Source organism: Aythya ferina, assembly GCF_964211825.1.
Source record: "Aythya ferina genome assembly, chromosome: 1".
Lineage (NCBI taxonomy): Eukaryota > Metazoa > Chordata > Aves > Anseriformes > Anatidae > Aythya > Aythya ferina.
In genome coordinates, this window is record NC_140296.1 from 115,794,012 (window position 1) to 115,819,909 (window position 25,898).

General features: G+C 41.3%; 1 protein-coding gene across 11 annotated transcripts in view; it reads right to left on the reverse strand.

Moving 5' to 3' along the window:
- LOC311434116 (uncharacterized protein) overlaps positions 1-25,898 on the reverse strand; it is a 354,696-nt gene that overhangs the window by 254,356 nt on the left and 74,442 nt on the right. For 8 of the 11 annotated variants that reach the window (XM_084514013.1, XM_084514018.1, XM_084514017.1 and 5 more), the window contains one exon: positions 21,716-21,770. The exons of 1 other annotated variant lie outside the window; for it this stretch is intronic. In XM_084514013.1, the coding sequence (XP_084370139.1) occupies positions 21,716-21,770 (55 nt within the window). Of the gene's footprint in view, positions 1-14,414; positions 14,498-21,715; positions 21,771-25,898 lie in introns of all 11 variants that reach the window. 2 more of the 11 variants (XR_014691263.1, XR_014691264.1) reach the window with 1 other exon arrangement.

The following is a 25,898-nucleotide window of genomic DNA, read 5'->3' on the forward strand; positions in this document are numbered from 1 at the left end:
ACAAAGAGAAAACCTTGGAAACAAAAGCAGGGCATCCCACTAGCTCAACTGAATAAAAGATCAAAAGGGGAAAAGCTGTGTGAAATAATTCTCCACCTCGAACTCAATCTGCATTCAAACTCAATTTATGGATGAATGAATGATGAAGATCAGCTTGAGGGAAGCGAGCTACAATCACCACCATTATTATTATATGAGAAAATACAATCACGGCAGTCAAAACACCCACTATACAATACCACCTTCAGCCCAATTCTTCCCTTACAGTAATTTTAGGTTTATGCAATTTCAATTTGTGAAAGATGCATTGGGTTTCAAGACCACCGTATTAGGAAAGCAATATTTTATTTGAAGACATGCTCACATGTTAAGATCCAGAAACATCAATGCTGACCCAGCAGAAGAGGGAACTGACTTGCTCCTGGGAACGTGATTTAACAAAGGGAACTCTTTCTTTGTCTACTCCCTATTCTGACATTAGACTGGAAAAAGAAAAAAAAAATAAATATATAAATAAAAAAAAGCTACGCTTAGTTTCTAACAAAAGAATAATCACATACAAATATTTCAAATATTTTATTGATAACTACTCTGTATATTATCATGGATCTGTAAGGGTCATAATAGGGTGTATGTGGCCATCTGATCCCAGACAAGTTCAAATATAACACACAGTAAAAGTGAATGATGCAGGATATTTAATGTAAATGAAAGATTGGTAACAGCAAAAGTCAAGTCTGCCATAAGTAGTGACAAAGGTATGCCAAAACAGAACAAGTCCCTTATTTGAGGCTGAATTTCTCAGTGAAAACTAAACTTCTGGTCCCCTAGAGTGGAATGCATGACAAGTCAAGCAGTGAAACAGCCTGGAATAATCCAGCAGTGTTTGTAACAAATACAAGCCAAAAAAAGAGAAAAATTATTTTCTTGTAATTCTGAAACATGTGCTACCTAGATCCCAACTAAAATTACATACACGGAGTAAGTTACATTGCTGAATCAGACCTAACTATGACATCTGGCTCTGTATCCAAAGATCATGGCATCCTTTCCAGTTACATGTCATCAATGCAACTTAGAGTTTAATTTACAAATCAAAGATACTGAAAAACTCATTTGTAGAAATATGCTAGCCCTCCAGCCTGCACAACTTCCTCGCTATTTATCACAAGTATTGCTCAGACAGCATTTGTGACTGGTCCCAGTAAGCTGCATCGTGTGCTCGTTGCAGCCGTGAGTTCTCCCATCTGCTTCCTGACCGAATGACTCCCAGACCACAAGCAGCTTGCACCAAATTCTGATTCAAACATATAAATATTCACACCAGCATTCACAGATGGATATATGTTGGCTGGAGTATCTGTAACACTTTCCTTCCTGAGAACTAGAGCTTTTTAGAAAATAAAAGTGTGGTGGTAAGGGAAATGGGGTTATGCATTCTGTAAAGTAAATGTATTTAAAAGGGTATTTTGAAACCTTTCTTATGTGATATTTGCCCACCTTTAATCACAGCCCTTCCACCTCCAAGAGAGAAAAAAAATATCCACAGCTAAATCATCTCCTTAACATATGCCTCTCCATCACATCTGTCACTCCCAAGGTTTTTCCACCTAATAATTCTCAAACCATACCAACAAGAACAATCCTCAAACAAACCATAAAACCTAAACAAACAGAACAAGTTAATCTATTGAAATTTAAAAAGGCTGTAATGTCATAGTAGGCCTGTACTGATCTAAGACCATACTGACATTAAAAGAAGAGCTCACCTTCTGTGCCCCATAAGCCTGAAGCCTGTTTATTCATAACAGTTGTTAATTGCATTTCACATCACTTTGGTTCTTCCTTCATTTGCGTGTCAAACAGCCTTTGATGAAAGAAGTAATTAAACATTTGCAAAGCTATTTGCTGTTAGTATTCCGGTTTTAATGAAAATAAATAATGCAGTAACAAAACTCAGCTACCTGATTACCCCACTCCCACTTTTTTCCCCCTTCTTTTCCCCTTTCATTTCTTTTCTTTTAAGCAAAAAGTAAGACTAGGAGAGGATCTAGCTTCAGCTTTGCCCTTGAAAATCAGGTAAAGTTGTACAGCATGTTTTGAATTCAGTTTGCACTCAGAGCACACATGCACACAGCTGTCATCCCACTTTGATAGTGAAAGCAGACTAAGATTAGAGCAGGAAATGTCCATGACCTTGAGAATTATCACTCCTGATACAACAAGTAGCTTACTGGTGTGGAGGCACAGCAAGGACGTTAAACCATTAGAGCCTGATCCTCACAGCTATTGTTGCATCTCCTGGAAGACTTGAGAAAGACTATTTTTAAAACTGTAAGGCTTCAGGGTCAAAATCTGCTTACTCAAAACTATTTCCCAACTACAGGTTCTCATCTTTTGCAAGTCTTAGTGACTTTACTGGTTTTCTTTTACATGGAAAGGACTCAGAAATTACAATAACAGCTGCATAAAACTGTAACCTAGTGTACAATACTGAGCTCAGTAGTTAGTGTATACTCTAAAACAAGGTGAAGTCTCAGTTCCCAGACAGCATACTCAGTAAGTTCTTGAGAGAAGCAGCTCTGGTATCTTGTGTAGCAGAAATTCAAGGAAGCCCTTTTCAAAGCTTCATGCTTCCCTTTCAGATCCATTTTTATGTGCTCAGGGTCAAAGAATGTTTAAAAAATCAAGTCTTTTACCAAGTGAAAGAACTCTTGCCTTCCAAGAGGAAGACAGTGAAGGAAGAGCAAGACACACATCTATAGGGAGCATAGGGGTAGAGCCAAAGTTCACAGCAGGTCTTAGTTTTCTCCAAGCCACAGCTTCTCTTTTTTTTTTTTTTTTTTTTTTTTTTTTTTGGGGTGGTGGAGGTTGGTTGTTGTTGTTGAATAACAGACTTATATGTAGCTGTTGAAAGGGCAGAAAATATCCTTAAAGTTTGTGATGAACTACATAACTGTAGCTCTCCCAGTTTTCTCACAGCGTTACATATTTAATGTTTCTCTTCAGGCTGCAGATCCTGAGAGGATGGGGGAAAGATAAGGCATGATTTTTCATTTCCATTAGAAATAGTTTCTTATCATCCATGCTTGCAGAGAAAATGTGCTCACAGATGCATTCCAAAACCACTCTACAGGCTGAGAAAACAGGGAAGAGAATCCAAAGTTTATTAGTCCATAATCCCAAGATACAGGCCAAGGGGGAATTTAGTATACTCACAGTGTTAGATGTGATGGAGCTAGCAGTATGACCTGACTTTGAAGACCACCTGCAAACAACAGCCTTCATTTCATGGATTGCTGTTTCTGATGCTAAGGATGATCCTGCAGATAGTGACACTGTTTATAATGCCACTCTTGGGCAGAAAAGCGAGGATCGATCATTTGAGGAAGATTTACATCAGGCATGGCTTGTATCATTCAGACTATCTGTGTATCATTCAAGGTGGTTCAGACTATCAAAGGTGGGCTCAGAAAGCTAAAATTTAAGAACTGCAGCTCTTTGATGCTATTCAGCAGGGTTACAGCAAGGTGTAATTCATTCTTTTCAGAGAGGGAACTCGACTTTCATAAGCTTGAGGAGCCAATAAGGCAAAAGTGTTTCAAATAGGTGTTACAGAAAAAGCACGAAGATAGTGCAGGAGAGGAACAAAGAAGGGACAGATGGTTGTAAAGGGCAGTGCAAGTCTCTCTCCATACAGAGGTGTTATTTGCTTGCAATAGCCTTATTAATGGCACTATCAATCTCTCTTTGAACATAATAGAGTATTTTTGCCACAATTTCCCAGTCTCTCTGCCTGAATTGTATCAAGGGAAGCAACAGTGACTGGCATGCTAAATTTGGGTGTCACACTGACATGCTTGGCACAGGATGAAATGTCTGTGCTGGAAGCTGCAAGCACAGAGCTGCGTTCACATCACCAATTCCCAGCTGACGAAGCACGCTAGGAGTGTGGGCAAGGCACCAAATGGAGCCAAACAAGCTCGGCTGGGCTCTTTCTCCTCAACCCAGCAGTGGCACTGGCCAAAGGCAACAGCAAAGCAGGAGGAAAAGCACCAGAGGCATGATGGACTCCATGGAGCAAGGCAGGCTGGAGAGGGGAGGGACCTGGGGAGATAAAAAGCAGCAGCGTCCGTTCCAGACAGCAGAAGGGGGATGCTGGCTTGCGGAGGGAGCACACGAAAAGAGCAGAAGGCTGAGGCAGCCGCGATTGTGAATGTCACTCCAAAAGCTCTGGGAACCAGCAGTCTATTCAGTCATCCTCTAGCTGCTATCACCGGTGGAGCTGAACCAAGGACAGCAAAAGGGGGAAGTCTGGGCAGAAGTTTCCCAGCCCAGACACAGCCTATGGTTCTATTATGTCTCTTTATAATGAAGTGTTTCACCGATGCCAAGACAGTTCAAAGAGCAGATACTTTGAAAATGGTATTCTCAGCCGCGTTTTCCAGCAAACTGCCTCACGAGTGAGGCTCACTCACAATTAGTTATGTTGGCAGCCAGCACTACATCGCACCTAGTGAGACATATACAGTAACTGAATGTGACATGCCACCATAATGACAGATCAAACTAGGACATTTCAGAAGACAAAGTGCTCCAATACGAGAGGCTTAAAGAGGCACTAAAGGATTTATGGAGAAGGAAACGCAACTTCAGGGAGGCTGATGAAATTATCAGCCTCACCAAGAGCAAACACTGAGCCAAATGGCAGGATCATATAATCCCATGCTACCGACAGACAGCCTTGTTGGGAGTCTCAAGGCATTCATCTTCTTAATTGAAGCTGAGCTGAATGGATTTGACCACATTAGGACCATCGGACAAAAAAAGAAAAAAAAGACATTCACAGAGGAAACTTCAAAACTTTTTAAAGGGTTTGAACTATGGCACTTTTAAAAATTAAGAATCAATGTTAAACAGGATGAGGGAGCAGGACCTGGGGACCTAGTAGAAGATCTGGGGGGGAACTTTCTTTTTTCTTTTCAGTATAGGTTTGTAAAGACTTGTGTTTTCCTTTAAATATTTCCAAATTTTCCTAGGCAAAAAAAAAAAAAAAAAAAAGGATTTTAGAGACAAAAACATGCTTTCTAAGCAATCATCCAAAAGCTGCCACCTGTGATTCAATGAAAATTAAAAAATTATTTATGGATTAGATACAAGTTTTCATTTCCCACCACCACATGCTGCTTTATTTCAAGTTGCCCTATTACTAAAAGGATTGCGAGTCTGATCCAGCGATGGCTGACTTGACTTTAATAAGAGCTGAAAGCACTCAGTTCTCTGTGGAAATGAGTCCATGCTTCACAGTGTAAGTCCTTAAGACCTGGAGTGGAGCGATGCTTTTATTCCAGCTCGCTACCTGCAGACAGAGAAATGTATCGCCAGCAGAGCCGGGTACCTGTCATTCCATTTCTGCACGGGGAGCAATGCCTTTAAGGAGGATCTAGCAAAAGTGGGCAACAGGGCAGTTTTTATTATGCAAGACTGATCAGCTAGTGCTCAGCCACCAGAGCTCTGCCAGCCTCCTTGGCTCTGTGCTGGCCAAAGCAGCCCATGCTTTTGGCACGTCTAAATGCTCCCCTGCAGCTCAGCAGAATCAGCTCCAGTTCCTCCCCTGCAGAAGGTTTCCTATGAGACCCTGAGAAAGTCAAATAAGGACAGAGTTTTAAGAGTTTGTAAATGGCCCAGTTTTAATATTTTTAAGCAATACAGACAAGGCTTATAGGTATTGATCTGTAAAAAGGATAATGTTTACACCAGCAACACAAGAAAGGGCAAAATGTGTGACCAAGATAAATACATCCAAGTCTTGAGGTATCCAAGTAAGCAACAATAGGGGCCAAAAGAATCACAGAGGTTCTGCTGTGTAATTCACATCCTTGCTATAGAACAAATTTTCTTTGCAAATGTTCACTGGAAAAAAAAAAAAAAAAAAAAAAAAAAAAAGTAAACATCCTCACCTAATTCCTTCAGGTTTGCACCTTCTGTTAAGGATTTGTTTGCCCCCAGGGCAATAACCTGACCCTCACATGTCCCCAGCATCACTCCCACTAAGCACAAAATGCCACATGCTATGGCTTATCTGTAGATACACATGCATACAGACGGGGTAGTGTACACGTGCTAAATAACTTTTGCAATTGCCAAATTTTCCTCTCCCACAGTATTTGGATTTGCATTTGGATTGCTTTTTTCTTTCTCAATGTCAATTAAAAGTACTTAATTATTTTTAAAATAATACTGAATTTGCCTGAAATGGGGAGAGAAAGGACTGAATTTATAAGAGACAGAAAGCAACTGCCTAAACTTCATTTATTTTAGATAAGCAGAATACAAACACTCCAGGCCTAAATCATCTAACAGTGTATGTTAGACGGTACCCATTGGTATATCTGATATGCAAATGCACTACATCACATTTTGAAAGCTGTACAGACCAAAGAGGAAAGGGGATACCCACCAGAAAATCCTAATCCCTGTAACCAGGAGTCCATGGGGTGCTGCCTTCAAGTTTCCAAAATAACTCAACAAAATCTGGCTCTTCAACATGCACAATGTCAGAGCACAGCAAGCATATCTACTAAAATTAAAATATGCATTTGTGTAGAAGTCCAACATATTATTGGAGATGAGCTGAGATTCCATTTTCAGTCTCAATGTCACAGGTGCTTCCAAGCACCCTAAATATTAATTTAGCAAGGTGATGTACATACTTTGGGACTGTACAGACTTCTCTGTCATGTGGCATGGAGTGCATTGTAATAACATGAGGAAAGAGGGACAGGAGAAGATAAAGGAAAACATGTGCTTAGCCCTTCATGCATGGTTCACTCCATACCTTCCTTAGAGGTACTAAGAGCCTGAACCCAGGCCTTGCCCTGGCAGCGAATGGAAGGTGCTATTACTTGCAAAAAGTAGAAATACTGGGTGGACACCAGTTGTGTACACTCAAAAACAATGTCTCTAAGCACAGAAAGTGCCAGGAGTACAAGGCCGTATGTTCTTCCTCCACAAGGCCTGAAACCAGCCATGGGGAGGCTATGAACGTTGAGCAGACACAGGATTCCTCTTAGCAGGAGGCACGGAGCTAGGTGTCAACCAAATGCCTCCTTTCTCCTTTACTTTCTTCTGGGCTGTGACATCCTCTCTTGGAGGGCAAACCACAGAGCCTCTACCCCCAAAGCTTCCTGGGACTACCCCAGAGCTGGGCCTGTGCTGCTCAGCACCACCCCAAGCCCCTCAGGGAAGGCTCCTGATGGTGCCAAGGCTGCTTGGGGACTTGCAGGAGGCAGCAGCACTGCTCGCACCCAGCCTGTGCTCCCGGCTGGCAACACAAACCTGACTGCTTGGGCACAGCTGCGACAGCAGGGGCCCTGTTACTGAACTTGCCTCCGACATGCCAAGCCCTGCTGGGCCTGTGGAAATCAGGCTTACAATAGCAGCCGCAGCCATTAGCTCCCTCTTTTGTGATTTCCAGCATTGCTATGCTGTTTGCGAACCTCGCCTTAAATGAACGGGCTATAGGCTGGGAGAAGCGAGGCTGGGTGAAAAAAAGCACATGTACACGCTGACACACAAAGTGTGACAAACCCCAGTGGCAAGGTTGTGCTAATAGCTTGTTATTTGGTGACATAAAATCCCTGCTAAGATAATATAGGCAGCCTAAAAACCCAACAGCCCTTTGACTGAGACAGCGAACAGAAACAGAAAAATCCCCTTTCACTTCATTCCCCATGGCAGTTAAATGCACACAGGGCACTAAACCCCCAAAGAAAAAATTACCTTTCTGCCAGAAGAAAATACACTCATTTTGCGCACACATGATGTACAGGGCACAAAGCACACTTCTCGCAGAGGAAAAAGGCTGAAGTGTGCTTTGGAAAAGTTTTGCTTGAAATTGGAGTTATAAGAGCAGCTCTTGGAAGCAGCTGCCCTTTGTCTGCTTCCTGCTCCTGTACAGAGCAGCCATCTACTTGCAGCCTTAAGTCTTGACCAGAACATCAGGGAGCACAGCAGCTAAAATAAAAATAAGTGTGTGTGTGTCTATCTAAAGGCTCGCTCTAATCTGAAAGCTGTATAGGCTGCGGTTACACGATCACACATCGACTGATAAGATTGCACTTGTGCAATTACCTGATGTGGACACAGATTCAGTGCTCCAAAGGCATGTAACAGACCCCTGTGCATACATAAACAGAGACCATGCTGAGGATGCAGAGCCCACTGAGACAGCTTACCTCCATTATGGCTTATTATTTCAGGCACCAAATTTACGTGCTGCTCACTGCACGCAGGGCTGGTGCAGGTGTGGGGCCCAGCAGACACACTGCCATGCTTTGCTGGGAGCTGGCTCAAGTTCAGGGTTGGTCCTGAGCTGCTTCCATGCAGTGGTTCTCACAACAGGCTCTCCTGTGCTCCTCAGCAGATGCAAGGCTGCTCATTGCCCGTGTAGCCCTGTCTGGCTCTGCCTAGCTATCCTTCTCAAGGCCGTGCTTTTGTGCCTCTCAGCCTCCCCTGATGGGAGCGCACCAAACAGTACCAAGACACCAGAGCTAGTTTACAGGAACTAAAAGGACTCTTCAACCAGAAACATCAATATAAACATTCTGCAATCCAGGAGGCTGACGACCATGCAGCAGACGTACAGATGCCACTCATCCACGCATATCCATGCTAATAGCATGGGCTTTGCTATCAGAAGAGCTGTGTTAATTTGCGTCATCTGTGGATCAGTATGCAAGGGAATACACTAGAGCACGGGTGGCAAGGATGATTGCAGTTGCAACCGCTTTATCCCTACTGAGCCAAAAGTACAATTTCTGATTTGGCAGGGCCAGTAAGCAATTGGCCCACTTACACCCCTTGTTTACAAGAGTTGTGCTCTGTAGCCTAGGGAGTGAGACAGCCCAGCATACACCACACTTTGCTCTGTGGCTGTTAATTGTCTTGGATGACTCTTTATTTATATAAATAATTTACTTGGTGTCTCCTGCCAAGAAGACACCTGAGCCCTACATAATCCGCTAATGTTGACTTTAATGATCCACATCCAGCACATGGGCACCACCATTCCCATCCTGCTCCCCTCGCCCCCAGTAAGTCCCCTGCCCATCTGTGCAGAAGGACAGATGAAATGATTGAGGATTAACAATGGCAAGGCCCGGGATAGAGCAATTTATGAATCTGAGCACAGTTCCTTTGGGATCTGATGGGCTTCCTCAGGGAAAGTGCTCTGCAGATGTGGCCTCAAACTGAGACCTACTTTCCCTGGCCTAAAAGGATGGCATGTCTCCATTACAGGCAGCTGAATTTTTTGTAGCAAAACAGTTGATGTGGTCAACTTAAACTTTTCTTCTGTTCCTTGAAACGTAAAATATAGAGAATCACATTTGTGAATGAGTCTATCATTCAGATTGTTTCAGCAGGCATCAAATCTATTCCAATTTATGAAGCTGTTGGGATCTTTGTCTGATGCTTTAGTGCTTAGCCACGAAAACTTAACCTCTATTATGTCCTTGTTGTAAGGGATGAACCTAAGCCTCAGTTAAACCCGCAGCTTTGAAAGTTTTAAAAACACGAGGCAGAAATCTAACCTTGTAAAAGGTGTTTATTTAGACCAAGTGGTTTTTAATCTGTTATGAGTAACAGATGTTTTTGACTGATGTGTTTGTATCTTCTCATAGTACCAGGACAGGCACTGTAAGCTTTGAATACAAATACAAAGATTTTATTCCTGTCAGGAATGTGACAGCTGCTTCACACTCATTGCCTGGCACATAATTTCAAAGAAAATCTATGACAATCGAAATACCAAAAGTTTGTCAAAATGTAGGTTGACTCTCTGAAAAGCATACGTTTTCTGCCAGTGTGCGTCCCAACAGCTCTGTACCATCTAGCACAGCACACCAAGAACATCGCTTCAGATTTCAGGACACATTACCATCTATTACCAAAACAATCGTGTTGAACTATTCTTTGTTACCTTGGGCTCTCAATACTCAGTGGTCTCTATGGGCCTGGTTCTTCAGCGATGTCTGTCAGGAACCTTTCCTCATGCATTTTGCCCCATTAAGGCCTGTCGGTTTAATTTTATGGATAAAAGTTTGCAAGATGAAGCTAAATTACTGAAGTGATGACAACCCACACATGGAAAGCTCTGAATATTTAAGAAATAGTCCAAGCTGAACATAATGACAGTCAACTGATTATCACTGCTGGAACAGAAGCGTGTGCTGCTATTGCTAATTCCCTCTGTTCTGCAGTTAAACAGTTTTGGTCTCCAGGACAACCGGTGAAGAAATATTTACCAATGTAACATGTATGCACTACACAACAGGGCTGCAAACACACCACACGCTAAGATACTAAATGTCAACATTTCAGCCTCAAGCAGGTTCTTACATCCAAAGCCAAACACACTGGTAACCTTTCCACCAGATGTATTTGGCAGAAAGCTCTCTGTTCAAACATAGGCTGCTCTATAGCCTCAAGAAAGGCTCCTCTAAATATTAACTAACATCATGAATGCAGGAAATGTAAATAGCTTCAGTAGCCAGTCTAAACAAGTACTGCTTTCCCCCTTGTAAATAGTAAATGTGGATAGCAAAGAACTTTTTCATATTAAAAAGATGAGAAGGGAGTGGAAAGCAGTACCGCCTGATGGTGGAAAATTCAAAAACAAGTATCTTCATTTTTCTGTGTCAATATAAGTGAATATCAAACACTTGCTCTTCAAGTATTTCCCATGGTATTCTCTTGCTTCAGTTTCCTCACGAGTCTTTGGTCTCTTCACTGAGGGAAACACCTTTTTCATTTGTTACCACCCCATCTTCACTGTATCCTGTATTTGCCAACTACCGCACACATCGCTGGCAAACACCATCCAAGCAAGTTGCATTGATCCACCTCCCATCTCCTAGGAAAGGTCAGGTCCTGTCCTGTATTTTTGGAACGTTTTATTGCTCTATGACATTTGTGCCATGTCAGCCAGAAGACACAAGTCAGTTCTCTGAGTAGCTGGTAACCAGAGGTTTCCTCCAATAAATTCCTTTGTCTTGTCCTACTTCGCTATCCTCCAAATGTTGCATTAAATAAACTTTTCCAGAGAATTTTGGACCTCTCATTAGCTTTGATAACATTATGCACATGTTTTCAGGTTCCTGACCAAAACTTAATAGCACTGGTAGAGAAGAGACCTAATCCAGATTCCTATCAGACATCAGGTTTACGGTGATCAACAAGAAGGTTCATCAGCATTCATAATCCTCATGCACAGGTAATACCACAGTTAGTAATCAGCACTACATGTAGCTCACCCTTTACAACACGTAACAGAGATAACATTATGAGGCACATATCTTTGCTCAGAATGCAATTACGTGACCTCTGATATCACACAACAGAAGTAATATTAGTCACAGTTTATTCATCTGTCTGAAATGAATGGGAAGTGCCACTAGAGCTAGCAGATCACATGTAACCTTTCTTCCCTCTGTTTCACCAACAGGTGGTGGAACACAGCTCCTTTTCAGTGGGCCAAGACCACAGGCTTACATCTACATGTGGGCATGACCCTGGAAAAGACACTGGCAGAAATCCCAGAACCAGTGTAGCAGACAGAAGTATGCACTAGCAGCTATGCACTTTCTCCATAGTGTGTGTATCAATAAACACTGCTTCAGACCTTCCATGTGGGTATGGGACTTCACAGGGTGTGAGAGACAAGGCATTAATAACAAATTTACAGCAAGAGGAAAGAAGTTTGGCAAACTTTCTGGCCAAGCAAGAAGTCATCTACTTCAGCAGTATGTGAACTGCTAGTGCTAGTGAAACCTGGAGAAGGAATATCAGGAAAGATCTACTTTGAAAAGCAGATCCTCAGCCTAGAAGCACAGTCATGACTGAAGAGTTTACATTTCAGGGCTTAAAATTAACGTTCCAAAGCTGCTGCACCCAAACATCCCTTCAGACCCAGAATAAAATGGTGCTTTTCAGTCAACTTAAAGACAGACAGGATTGCACAGTTGTGCATGCTGGTTATGTGCTTCTGCACTCAGCCTTCCATACCACTTAAGATAAGACTCTTTTTGATAATGGTAATTACATGAAGTCACTCTATCAGGTAAAAAAAAAAAAAAAGGCAGCAAGCCCTGACAGCCCTGGGCAGCTGAACTAATACATGATATTAAACATTAATATCCCACAAATATAAAAAGGTTAAGATGTGTGGCTCTCTTTTTATTTCCAGTTTTCAATGAAGAACAACAGGTTCTTTGTCGGTTGGCAGACACGAGTTACAACTGCTTAGTCATAAAGGAAAACCAGTGCATTACATTTTCTTGATGATCCAGGCAGACCCCTGTATATTGTTCTCCACTTAAACATTTTGATTGCTGATCAGACTCATTTCAATTTATAGCTCCTTCCTTCCCTCCCAACAAAGCTCTAAAACTAGTGTTAAGGTAAAAAGCATGACAAATCACATCTGCTTCTTACTTGGTAAATGGCTCCTACCTGCTTGCTTTTCTAAGCCATCACCTTTCACTGCTTTTGCAGCAGCGAGCACCTGCAGTTCCCCCAGCTGTACATCTACTGCTGTCCAGGCTACAGCCTCTATTAGCTTGTCATCTCTCCAATATGTATTATACTAGCCTACATTTCTTCCTACAACTGCCTAATGACCCAGCATCTGTTTCACTGCTGGCTTTAATAAAAACATTTGCCTTGTTGTTCTGGGCTCAAATGCCTTCCACGAGCTTCCAGTGTTTCCAGAGGGTCTCACAAGTTTATCACGATTAGTGCCAATCTCTCAAGTGAAACGTTAGATGAATCAGAAGAATCTCCATGTCACGCTCTTTCGTGCGTTCAGGGGGCAAACGTAATTTTAAGGACAGAGGATTTGCTTATCTGTCCCATTAATTATTCCCTCTGGAATTCACTTCATATCAACCATCTCCCATCTCTGAAATCCACTTTCTTTACTCTTTGCCGTTCTTCCTTTAAGTACAGGCCTTTGCAGGAGCAGTGTAAAAAACTCCTGGTTAGCACAGGAGACCCAACCTGATTTTTCCCCATGCTGGTACTAATGAAGCTGGCCAGAGTGATTAACTTATCATCCTCTTGCTGTATTTGCTCATGTCAACTCCAGGAAGGATTCTGTCATTTGGGTTAACGTTAACAACACAGTATCAACTCTTCAAAGCTTTGACTAGATCAGAGATGATATAGACGTGTCACAGGGATGGTTTTCATCTATCTGACTCAAGGAAAGTGAAAATCAGGTGTGGGAGGTTTACTTTCTTCCTCTGTATTTCTCTCCCTGCTCCAGACAACCAGAGGTTATGCTGTGACAACTGGGAATGCATGTGTTTCTCAGATCCTCTTTAAATTGGCAATGTGAATAATTTTTGTCCCAGCACATCCCTTGATCTCAGAATGAAATAAGATTAGAATGGCTAAAGTATGAGGAGTGACATAAATGATTTACAGTGCTTTGCAGATGTACCCAATGGGAGAGCCGCTCTTCTCTTTAAAAGTGAACATACTTCCCACTTTAAAGTAGCAGGAGTTGTATGAGTAAGAGGAAATATATATATTGAAAAAAAGATATATCCCTGTTTTCCTCAGGCATAAACATCCTTCTGTCTTATTATCTATGTTACAAACATCTGGATTTAGATCATTAGACTCCCAATGCAGATATAGTTGAGGGTGATGTATAGTGGAGAGGGGAAAAGCAGCAGAAAAAAAATTCTCATAAAGACCTTCTGGGCCTGATTTAGAGAAGGCAGCATTCATGTGGGGAGCATCAACTAAAAAAAGCTGCTTCTTAGCTAGGTACAGTTAGTTGGCTCGGTGAGATGAAGAGACAGGATGCATGCTTCAATAGCAGCACGTGGAAAATGGCATGCTTATGTGGGTGAATGACAGGGATGATGAAAAAAAAAAAAAAAAAAAAAAAAAAAAAGGAACACCTCACAAATAAATATCAACATTTTGCCTTTCTACACACAACCTATCACTGTCTCCCTCCAGCACTTCTGAGCTCTCTTCTCCAACAAATCAAGCTGGGGTCTGTGGACTGCAGACATTTAGTCACCCTGCAGGTAGCAGCACTGATTGAAAGACATCCCCTCCTGCCTGCTATTTCCTATTTGTTATTCCCCTCTGCTGGAAATTACTCCCCCAAATTTACAAAGTGTGTGTCTCACAAATGCACACTGTTCTGCTGGGAGAGCTGCTTCATGCAAGCTCTCCCTAAGCCACCTCAGAAAAAAAATAAAATAAAAAAGAAAAAAGGAAAAAAAAAAAAAAAAAAAGAAAAAGAAAGAGAATGTTTTAAAATGTTAATTGGGTGGTTTGAGCAAACTTGGCTAATTGTTTTTTCCCGAATGTGTGGTTTAGGGAGCACTCACAGTAATCACTGGGCTAGAGGCAGTAATTCTTCATCTTGTGGGTCATGATGAGAAGCCTCAGGCAAAAACCATCTTCAGCAGGGCTGGAAGTGAGAGGAGGTATATTTTTACAACTTTTGTCTTCAAGCAGAGATAAGGCTTAACGTCTTTGAGATATGTTTAACAGACCACAGTCAGCTACCTAACACATTCTAATGTGAAAACTTCAAACCACATCCTAGACAAACACAAAATGCTATTTAAAAAGACATTGATTAAAACGCGTAAGCTACCACTTACTTTCTTTATCTAACAAAGGTCGAGGCTTTCTCTGCCAAATTCCACACCCTCCCCAGCTGAAGCTTGCACTCTCATCCTCCCCCACTTCTCACAGCATTTTGACTGAGCACGCAGCAACACCTCGATCACATCAAACACACAGCTTAACTCAGTTTTACGGTGGTGTTTCTACCCTCGCAGGGCTTGTCCCTTTCTGAGAGATATCAGCAGAAACACAGTTTGGGGTTGGGTTTGTTGTTTTGATTTTTAAACGACACATAGATATCTCCAAAAGGTCTTTACAAACCACATTTCAAACACTGCCTCCTGTTTGACCACATCTCATCCACCATAAAGGAATATCTTTACTAAAAGTAATAGCATTACAAAACAAGAAAAGATGACTAGAAAGAGCCTGTCTTTATGTTTGTCTGAGAATGTTAGATTTTTATTTATTAGTTCATTTTACCTTCTCTAGGCATTGCCAAGGGGGAAAAATGGTTTAAAACAAATTTTTATTTTGGAAGCTGTGAAGTCAAAACATTTTTTCAAATCTGCAAACGAGGACTGAAGCCTTCTCCACTTTGAAACTGGAGCCACTGAAAACACACCACTAAAATCACACTACCTACAGCACTGAGAACTGGAACAGGATTTTCAGGTTCAAATTTCAGCAAAGTGCTCAACTGAAAACAGAAATCCCACAGAAAGAGTGTGTGTTGATAAACAAAATAGAAAGCTGAAACATTGGGGACCACTGTTATCTAACTTTTCATAGCTTTTTTTTTTTTTTTGGGGGGGGGGGGTAAAAGGGAAATATTTTTCCTTTGTGGTTGTTCCACAGTGCAATCAGCACAACACATACAGGATCAAAACCCACGCTCTGTCCAGGGCTTTGGGGAAAGTTGAGATGCTGAGAGTTTGCAGCTGGAGCCTCTTCCTTAGAGTTAGTTACCTGTTTCCAGGTCCAAGATCTCCAAGATGTCAAGGTGGAGCCATCGATCCTGGTTAGAAGATTATTTATAAAAGACTGAGTGGCAAAAACAGGAGGTGAAATCAGCACAGGTCACAGTTTCAGATGACTCAGGGGACCTAGCTTTGGCACTAGTTCCATGCCTGGGTGACATGAGCCCTTAATCTTGTAAGCACAAGGTGAGCCTCTGTCTTGTTCCTGGCATTTAGGGAAATTGCTGTTATGATTGCATATACATACATGAGATAGTTTTCAGTTAAGCAGCTCATACCCATTAGCTGACAAGTGGAAGCAGTAATCTGTCTGTTACTCCTTGGTAGGCGGCTCCCAATACCTCTGCTGCTTACCCTAACTTAAAGCAGAAACGGCAGTGTGAACATACCTTGAACATGTCTCAGCATAAAAAAACTGGGCTACACCCTCAGACGTGTACAGATGGATACTGATAGACTGAGGAGGCAAGAACATAGACCTTTGCCGAGCAGAAACCTGAAAGGAGGCTGGGTTGGCTTAATTATTTTGCTATTTCTTTAAGTCACCACCCTGAAATCTCAAAATGAAGCATAGTGAACTGCAAGGAAGAAAAAAAAAAAAAAAAAAAGAAAATGAAAAAAAGGAGAAAAATGTTGCTTATGAGCATAGTTGTTTAAGAAATGACCGCCCTGCATATCCCAGCTCTAATGAGCACAAGTAGGTGCACATCTGTGTTTCTATTCACATATGTTTTGGTTCATCTGTGCTCTTCTACAAACGTTTGTTGCATGAAAATACTAAGTACAATGAACTATTGGTAGTGTGGAGTTATGAAACTTCCAGAATAACATACATGCAGACTTGATATGCAGCTCAAGCAAAGCAGGTCCTGACCCAGCAAAGCACTCCAACACATGCTTTATGTTAAGTCTGTGAATATTGTCGCTGAAAGCAAATGAGACCACTTGTGTGCTGAAAGTGTTTTGCTGGATTAAAGTGTAAAGAAGGGGGAACTGCACAAAAGACTTCTTATGACAAGCAGGAGACAGAATTCCTACCAGTACTATCAGAAACAAAAAATGACCTGGCACCTTCTCCAGTGGTTACTAAGACATCTAAACTCCATTCATCCGTGGCACATAAACCTCAAATTCCCAGGAGTAAAAGAAATAAAAGCAATAATAGTAATTTTAAAAAGCCTTAAACTCCCCAAAATTGAAGTGAAAAAGGGGGAGTCATTTCCTTTTAAGCCATGGTTAGCACTCTGTGACTTCAAAGAAAAAAACCTATATTTTGCAATATATCAATACACTTTTAGGTGTTTGGAAAAATGTGATTATAAAGGAACAACTCTCATCAGCTATAGGAAGCACTAGGCTCATGATGGGTTCAGAAATAACAAAATGAAGGGCAAAGGCTTGGTTGTTTCTAAAGCAAATGATCTTACACATTACCTTGGTAATGTACAGACATCTTGGGGAAAATAAAAACTAGCCTGAAAACATTCAAAGGTACGTACGTGCAAAATCCATGAACCAGGTTCAGTTACTACTTAGAGGCACACCAGAATACTGACCAGTCATGCCAAGGAGGGCAGGGCATAAGGACAGAGAAAACTGGATATGGTTTTATTGTGCCCCAGACCAGGGAGACGGTTCTGGTCTCCTGAAACACAATCCCCTGTCTCCTTTCTCCAGAGGTGTGCAGTTCTGCACTATCCCTCCCACTCCGAAACATGCCTAGATGTCAGCAGCCTTGCAAAACAACACAGCAACAAGGCTACGTGAAAAGCAAAGAGCAAAGAGGAGAAGAAGTTCAGTCTTTGTATTCTGCAGCTTTTCTCTTACTCTGCCACTCATATCACTGCGCAAATGGGGAGCAAGCATAACTGTATCATCGATTACACTTAGGAAACGATTCAGCAAGCAGTGGCCTTATGTCAATAGCTTTTAGATTTTCCCTGCTGAACCACAAATCCTTGGTGTGGAAACATGGTGAGGAAAACAGTAGTGAGCTCTTGGCCAAAATGATGATTAAGCCCTGGTGGAAAGTTATTCATCCTAAACAGAACCATACCCAAAACACTTTCCCCTTGTCCTGTCAAAAAATGTAAAGGAAGGCTCATCTATTGGACTGCTAAAAGTTTGCAGGTTTGGGGTAATTTTGCATAGATGCATTCAATATTTTATTTCTCTGCATTGATTCCCCAAAACGGAGTTTTTATCTATCATTTCAGTCCCACATACAACCCTCAGTCTGCTCTTAATATGCCTCAAAGACATAAGCCTTTGGCATGGAGGAGCATGGTAAACGTTTTAGTGTTGGCTCGCCTTAATAGCACGCTTTCTCAAACTGAATTCAGCCTTATCAAGAATAAAGAAAAATTGTATTTGAATTTGGAAAAAAAATAAAAATACATTTTCCTAGCTGAAGCTAGTTTGGGAGGTTTTTTTCTTCTCATCTCATTTCCACAGCCTACCGGTATTACTTTGACTGAGAGATCTTATTCAATATAATTCTGCATCTGCGTAAATTATTTTTTCCATTCCATCATTTTCAGATTATTAAGGAAATGTCACAACGAGTGATTTCCAGCTGTTCGAGATGCACGTTTTGCACAACCTGTGTACCTCTGACATACCTTTCACCCAGCTGAGGGCAGTATCTTGCACACAATGATACGTACCCCTCATGAGAAACCCAACCACAAACACATCTTGGCTCAGGCTCTTGAGAATCTCTGAGCCTTGTAGCCTCAGATATCAGTCTCAGAATAATCATAGTGAAAACTAAAACTTTCTCGATATCAAAGATTACTTCCCTTGAGGCTTCTCAGTTCCTTCCTCTCAGCCCATTTTCCTTCAGTCATGCTCATGTCTTCTCATCTGCTCATCTAACCTCTCCCCTTCTGCTTTTTTTCAACTAAATTGTCCATTCCTGTCTGTCCCTATTTCCCCCTGTACCTAGCTCTTCGGTAAAGACAAGAGAACTCCCCTCCATTATGCCTGCATATGTTCCCAAATGGGCATTTCTCTGGGGATTGAGTCTGAACATGGATGTATCTCTTAAAATCCATATTGACACATAAAAAGAGCAATTCCTTCAGCAGCAAAGTGGTTACACATTTTCAATGAAAGATCAAATTTTCCTTTAAGGTCTTTGTCAGAGAATTATCATATGCTCTCTTTTTCACCAGGGATTTATGGAACCAATGAATTGAAAACATCTTAATTCCTGTCATTAGGAAAAATAATAATGCTATTATTCCCAATAGTACAAGTATTATTCCCAAGAGGACACAGTGATCAATTTGAGTAAGGGTGTATAAAAAGGATGGTTTGGGTTTTGTTTTATGCATATATAAAATTGGTTCTCTTATCTTGGGACCAGTCTCTTATCTTCAGTTGTCTTCATGTGTTGTGTGAACTATTCTTTATTTGGGAACTTTCTCACATCAGTTTTGTGTGAAGAAAGAAATCGGACATACTTTACTGCTTAGCTATCCTATTGAGTCCAAACAAATAGTCCCATTAGGTGACATCACCCTTACTAACCTTTAAGTAATTCCACCTACACAGTGCTCCTTGTGCAGCACTTACAAACAAAGAGATGGAACATAAAAAAGTAAATAAATTAAAAAAATCATAAAATGTTTCCAGTTGGATTGAGTCATCTGTCCTTGTGAACATCTCATGAATTACTCTGCAGCACCATGTTGAAATGAGACATATTAACTTGCAAAAGCATAAAACTATATACAAGCACCTAAATCTCTTCATATAAATGCCTCCTTGCCTGCTCCTATGATAGGTGTACATGCACATCAAAACTGAGGAGTTTATCCTTCTGTCATTGTCTTAGTGGAAGGAGACTGTTAAGAACACTTTCACTGCCACAGTTTCTGCCTTTTTGGCCATCTCTATCTTGACAGCGCTTAATGAAGATACTTTTAGTTACATTAAGTCTAAATGAGACTTTAGTATTCTTTCACCTTTGAAATACAATACAGACATGAATGGATATGTTCCAACAAAAAACAAAACAAAACAAAACAAAACAAAAAGAACATTTCCTGATCTTACATTGTCTTCTTAAACAAGAAATAAACCTCATGCAAAATCCCAACATGCATTAACTTTCCATGCTTAAAAATAAAAATAAAAAATATCAATACAGGCACTTTTATTGAATTCTCCAGTCATCTATTTTGTTTGCTTGTTTGTTTTTAAACACAAGATGATATAAGTGTCTCTAGCTGGTGTTCTCTAAAAATTTACCAGAGCAAAATAATACGTAGATAAGAAATCAGTAGCTTCTTCTTTCAAGAAATGTTAAAGAGTAGAAGGAACAACTTTCAAAATGAAGAAATACGTATTTTCACAACAGTTTATTTCATCTTCTCTCTCTTTCTCACTTTGACTTTTGCCCCCACAAATTTTAACACTCTCAGTACTGCTCTCACAACACAGAATATTTTGGCATTGATAAGCAGCTGGGACATTGCATTGATGTGTGTGCTACATCACTGGCTTGCAAGGAGAGCACAGCCATGGCAGATAGTCATGACCCTACATCCACAACTGGGCTGCATAAAGTTCTTCCCAGTTCTCCAACCTTCACTTACCTAGCTAGCTGTCAGGTTGCAAAGCATTTCTATATCTCTTATTTCTAGAATATCCGAGGGCCCAAATTTACACAGCTTGTTAAACTCCTAAAGATGGAGATAGGGTGGAGGGTTGTTTGTGGCTTTGTTGTATTTTGGGGTTGTATTGTTCCATTTGCTGTTGTTGCTGCTGTTTTTCTTCAATATCCTAGTTATCTAAATGAATATTTATTTGTACCTTTAGTAACTTTGGTTTATTCCTATACTATACCGGCCCTGAATGTTTTATGGACTAACACCTTGCATACATACTCATAGTTCTTAAATCTTCCTTAACTAATGCAACCTCAACTGAAACAAAACCCACACATACCACACTGTTCCTGTCAATGACTGTGAAAGTATTTGGCCATAAAGTCTGCATTTAAGCTTGGTACATGTTTCCCCAGTTTCTCAAGACATCCTAAGGACAGGTTGCGGTTTTTGCAAATGCCTTAAAGGTATGTTTACTCTGCAAGTTAAGCCCAAGTCTGAAGTTGTTCTCCAGGTTAAACCTGCTCACTCACTGTTGTTTAAATACAAAAATATACCCAGATGCAGGCTGAGGACAAGCAGTCTCAGGAAATCCCCAAGATGAAGCCTCAACACAGACAAAAAATTAATACAGGTTCACCTTTCTGTTCCTGGCCACATGGATAAATTGTACGCATCCAGGACCAAGCAGGCTCATCTTTTTTTTGTCAGCTCTCTGCTTGGCTTAACTTTTCCTTTGCACCACATGAATATTTTAAGAACCAGCTGAAGCCAGTCTATATAGCTGGATTAAGAGCCAGCAATGTGGAATCACTCAGGCCACAAAAGTCACCATGATTAAACCTCTCTAAGTATGCTCTTAACCTCTTACTGCAGTCAAAACTAAACAGCTTAAGGGGGAAAATAATTCAGGGCAAACATCCTTCAGCATTCTTACCATGGTTTTATAATTATACAGAGCAAAGTTCAGACAAAAGTAACTGTGCTTAGGCAGACAAGAGGACTTCCAAACAGAGAATTACCTCGCTAAAACTAAATCCGTGTCACGTCCCCTTTTAAGTAAGCTACTTTAAGCTCACCTACTGAAGAGAGAGCAGAATGACCCTTGCCAGTCCTGCTTGTTAGCTGATCAAATGCAGGAAGGGAGTGGTCAGCATTCTCCAGGAACACCTGCCCCATGTACCTGGCCAGGCACGTGAAGGAACAGCCGTGTGCTGGATGCTCCAGCCCCTGCCAGCTGTGTGAGATGCACCAAGCAGCTGCAGGGAGCAGCAAGTAGAGTACAGAGAGAGAGAGAGAAACACCAAGCACAGGTTCATTCACCCACTCTCACTCATTCTAGCATGAAATTCAATAAACAGAGCTTGAGGCACAGTGCTGTAAGTGTACTACCTTTAAAGGTGAGGGGAAAAAAAACAACAAGAGTGCTTATGGAGAATAAGCAAAATCAGACATGCTTACTGTGGGGTAGCTGGAGGCCTTATGGTGATTTCTGTATACTCCATCTGAATAGACCCTGGGAAAGGAAAAGGCAAGAAAAGATGAAAAAAAAAATCTATCTTGATTCCCTTGTTTCAAAACATATGTGCAAGAGGCATGGGATGAGGGTCAAAATATTAATAATAATAAAATCCCCATTCAGACTGCTTGTGTTTATAGGAGGGCAAAAAAATAAAAATAAAAAACAAACAAAGCAAACACCAAAACCACAGGCTTTTCATCTGCCCCTTTGATGAATGTCTTTGGCACTATTCTCCAGGCAAAGATCAATAACCATTTCCTAAGACATTTATTTAGGGATTTAAGTCTTCCAATTGAGCCTTGGCTAGGGAGTCACTACTCCCATCCCCCATATTTACACATACAAAACAAAAGAAGAAAAAAAAAAAAAAAAAGAAAGAAAAAGGAGAAGAGAAGAGAAGAGAAGAGAAGAGAAGAGAAGAGAAGAGAAGAGAAGAGAAGAGAAGAGAAGAGAAGAGAAGAGAAGAGAAGAGAAGAGAAGAGAAGAGAAGAGAAGAGAGATCAGAACTGATTTATTCTGATTTTAGTCTTTACTCTCTCTTTCATCTATTGTGCTTTTTAAAACCTCACAGCTTTCCTGTTACAAATTCTCTCCTTATTACAGTGCTTCAGTGCAGAGCTTTCTACCATGGCTGGGTTTTGAACACCATCATCCCAGCAAGTTTCAGCACATTTTAGCAACACATCCATTTTAGACAAGATGGGTTAATTATGAGGTGCTGTGTCCACAGCACTATTATTTTCTTCCAAAAGCCCAGTAGATGCAGTTTTCTCCTAGAGAGAGAAAGTCTGCAGAAGGATATCCAGATAGCACAGCACTTTTTGCCTTTCAGAAAGGCTTGTGGACAAACACTTCTCTATTGCTGCCATACAGCTGCTGTTCTCAACCGGCAAACTGGGAACAGGATTTAACCCTTCATTCCTCTGTATGCAGATTCTCTCCAGAGTTGTGTGACTGATGCTAACCAGCCAGAGTCCCAGAGATAATGTTCTTGCTGATATATTCATCTAACTTTTCATCAGCTTTCTTAGCAGAATGCACATAATTCCAGGAACAGAAACAAGTAGCAAGTGCTTTCTGAAACTCATCAAAAATTGCTCATCTGTTGGTGAGCATGAATCATTGCTACAGCAGGGTTTCCCAAAAAGCATCACAGAAAGACAAAAAGAGAAAAGAAAAAAGAAAAAAAAAGCATACCTCTCCTCATGTCATGGTTTTAAAATAGGAAAATGAGTGCAATGAAAACCTGTGAGGGAAAAGACTTTAAGAGGACTAGATTTTATATATGTGCAAAAGACAAAAACATGCCTGGATCCCAGTTTCCTGGGCTTATAGTCACATTATCACAACTTGACCAGTGCAGTAAGATCTTTGTAGCAGGTTCCTATATAACTTTTCAAATGCTTTGTAAATTACCTGTGCTTCTGCATCAGACTAAATGAGTTCAGGTAGGTGTAAAAGAGTAAGTATGGACATTCCTTGACTGCTAATATCCCTCGGTGCCAGAACTAAGGTAACAGATTCTAGAAGATTACAGACAACAGGACATATTTTTACACAGTGTTGTGTGACCTGCCTATATTATTTCAGTGTCCGCTGAGAGCAGAAGTTGGGCTAGACAAAAAAATAGAGTGGGCATCTGTAGCATTTGTTTGGATTAATATTCTTTCCTCTTTTCCTATGACTTGAATACAGGGAAGATTTGATTACCTTGGAAAGTTGCACTGGCTGCACACATCCAAAAGAAATTTAAAAATGAGAAAGAAAAGTTATGAAAGTTGCAAACTTTGTCACAGGAACTGCTCTAGCATCAGCGAGAAATCCATGTGGCACAAACTGAGCCCTGGAATTTGAGAATGGTGCATTCAGTGACCCACAGATTAAGAAGGATAAAAGCTGCCAACTTTGCTGTCTGATCATTGGAACGAGACAGGAAATAAACACAACTGGAAATCATTATGCCTTCTCATTTTATTTTTAGCTTCTCTTTGTTTGCTGAGTGCATTTGGCATAAATCTTAGAGCTCAGAGATGGAACAAGTCTTAATAGAGCCTCTAATACATCCTTCTACAATTTCCTAATTGACCCCTGTAGAGCACTCACTGGTACACCGGCCTGTCTGTGTTTATGTTTCATGGAGTTTCCACCATTTTCTCTGAAAACCATCCCACATCTAATACATAGATTATTCCACCTGGAAAAGGCCGGGTTGCAACCTGTCTGCCCTTCTTATTTGGTCAGCTATTTTTCCAGCCCGTTCCTCCCTCCCGGGAGAGGAGACTGAGCTGCTGAGAGCTCCCAGCACAAAAAAAATAAAATAATAAAAAAAAATAAATAAAAAGGGGGATGTGGCTTGCTGATCACCTAGGTCTTTTGCTTTGTAACACTGGCTGCTATTCAGCCTAAGTGCATGTTTGTCCCATTTCAGGTGCCCACACTGATTGCTCCCAATTGTCTTCATCTGGCTCTTGAACCTTCTAGAGGATGATCCTGTGCAACATCAGCCACCAGTTAAGCCAAGTTAGGCACATTACACATTTTCAGTCTTTCCTTGCAGGCAGTCGTGCCAGCCCCCAGCTGTAATCATCTGCGTGGCTGGGTTCTGAATTTCTCTGATTTTCCTGTACCCAAGCATCACGAGCTTCCAGAAACATTATCTGAAACTGCATCGGGTTCTTATGTGGGTTTTTGAACCGTGCTTGGATGAAGTGAAGAGCAGGGACAGATGCAATTTAAACCCATGGTGGCCAATCACCACTGCAGCTGTGTTCAAGGCCCCTCACACAGCACCTCCATGTGAACCCACACCACCCCTCCAGAGAGCAGCTGGGGATGGGAACAGGCGATGCAACAGAGCACCACAGGCTCAGGGTGTTTGGTGCGAGGGAAAAGCAGGGGCTCCTTGCTGTTAAGGATCTCTAGACTAAGAAATGGGCATTTGGAAACTGCAGTACATCAATACTTCTCAGCTGTTGAAGTACCACCAGCAGCAAGTGGTGCAAAGAGAATGCCAGCCACACCAAGTTATACAAACCAGGTGGACTTCTGAAGGGAGTGGAAACTAGTGTGAGGAGCGTGCTCACCTTGTGAGAGGCAGCACTGCAAATGGGCAGCTTTCTCTCAGGTGAGTCTTAGGCAGAGGGGAAAATAGCTTCCAACTGCATTTCAGGAAGGGCACAATAACAGCATAGCTTATTCTGCAAAAGTCACAGCCCAGAAGAAAATGACCGAATCCCCTCCCACTGGCAGATCCTATCTCCAGCCTCCTTTTTAGACCTCATTTGAAGAAGACTAATCGCTTTGGTTAACTATGGTGAAATTTTGTCACTGAATTACCAAGAAACTTAGTAACAGTGCATGAAACTTATTACTTAGTGTATGATGAAAGGCACATATGTACATTGAGAAGGTTTCCCCCATCTCAAGACAAAACAAAATTTAAATAGCTGCTAAAAATGAATACAAAAGGAAAGGAACTTTGTAGTTGTGAGCATTTACATGCTGTCTTCAGGAAATGCTCAGCTCCAATAATGTTAGTGCAGTGCAGAAGTGCCAATAAAAAAAAAAAAAAAAAAAAAAGAACTGGCACATAAATCAAGTTGCTTTATAGTAATAGCGGCTTTCTTGCCAAAAGGTGGCTCTTAATTTTCTGTTCTAGTACTCTTGTGAATGCATTCACTTTTCTCAACAAAACACTAAACCGAAGTGGGTGTCAGCATTCCCTGCAAGGAACCACACCCAGCCCCCTTGGTGGTTTCCAGCTGACTTATGCAAGTGTAAATATGGGATAAGAGAGTGCCAAAGAAGGTCTCGCAGCCAGATCTTCAGTGATTGTAAACTAGCACTTCAGTCGGCTGCTGTGACTGTGAATGGGCCTCTTTGTCTCTGACAGCAGAGTTACTTTCCGTGATGCCTTACAAGGCTCTGCCATGGAGCCCCACTGCAGCCCTGCTTCATGTGGGACTTTATTTTCCCTCCTGTGGAAAAAGCTTATCAGCATGAAGCACGGTGAGCATACAAACAGACACTGACGGAGTAGCCCTTTGTTATTCAATGGCACGACAAGGAGTGCTGGATTTTTGTGTCTGTCTGGAGCTGCTTTGCCACCCGAGTAGGGATCAA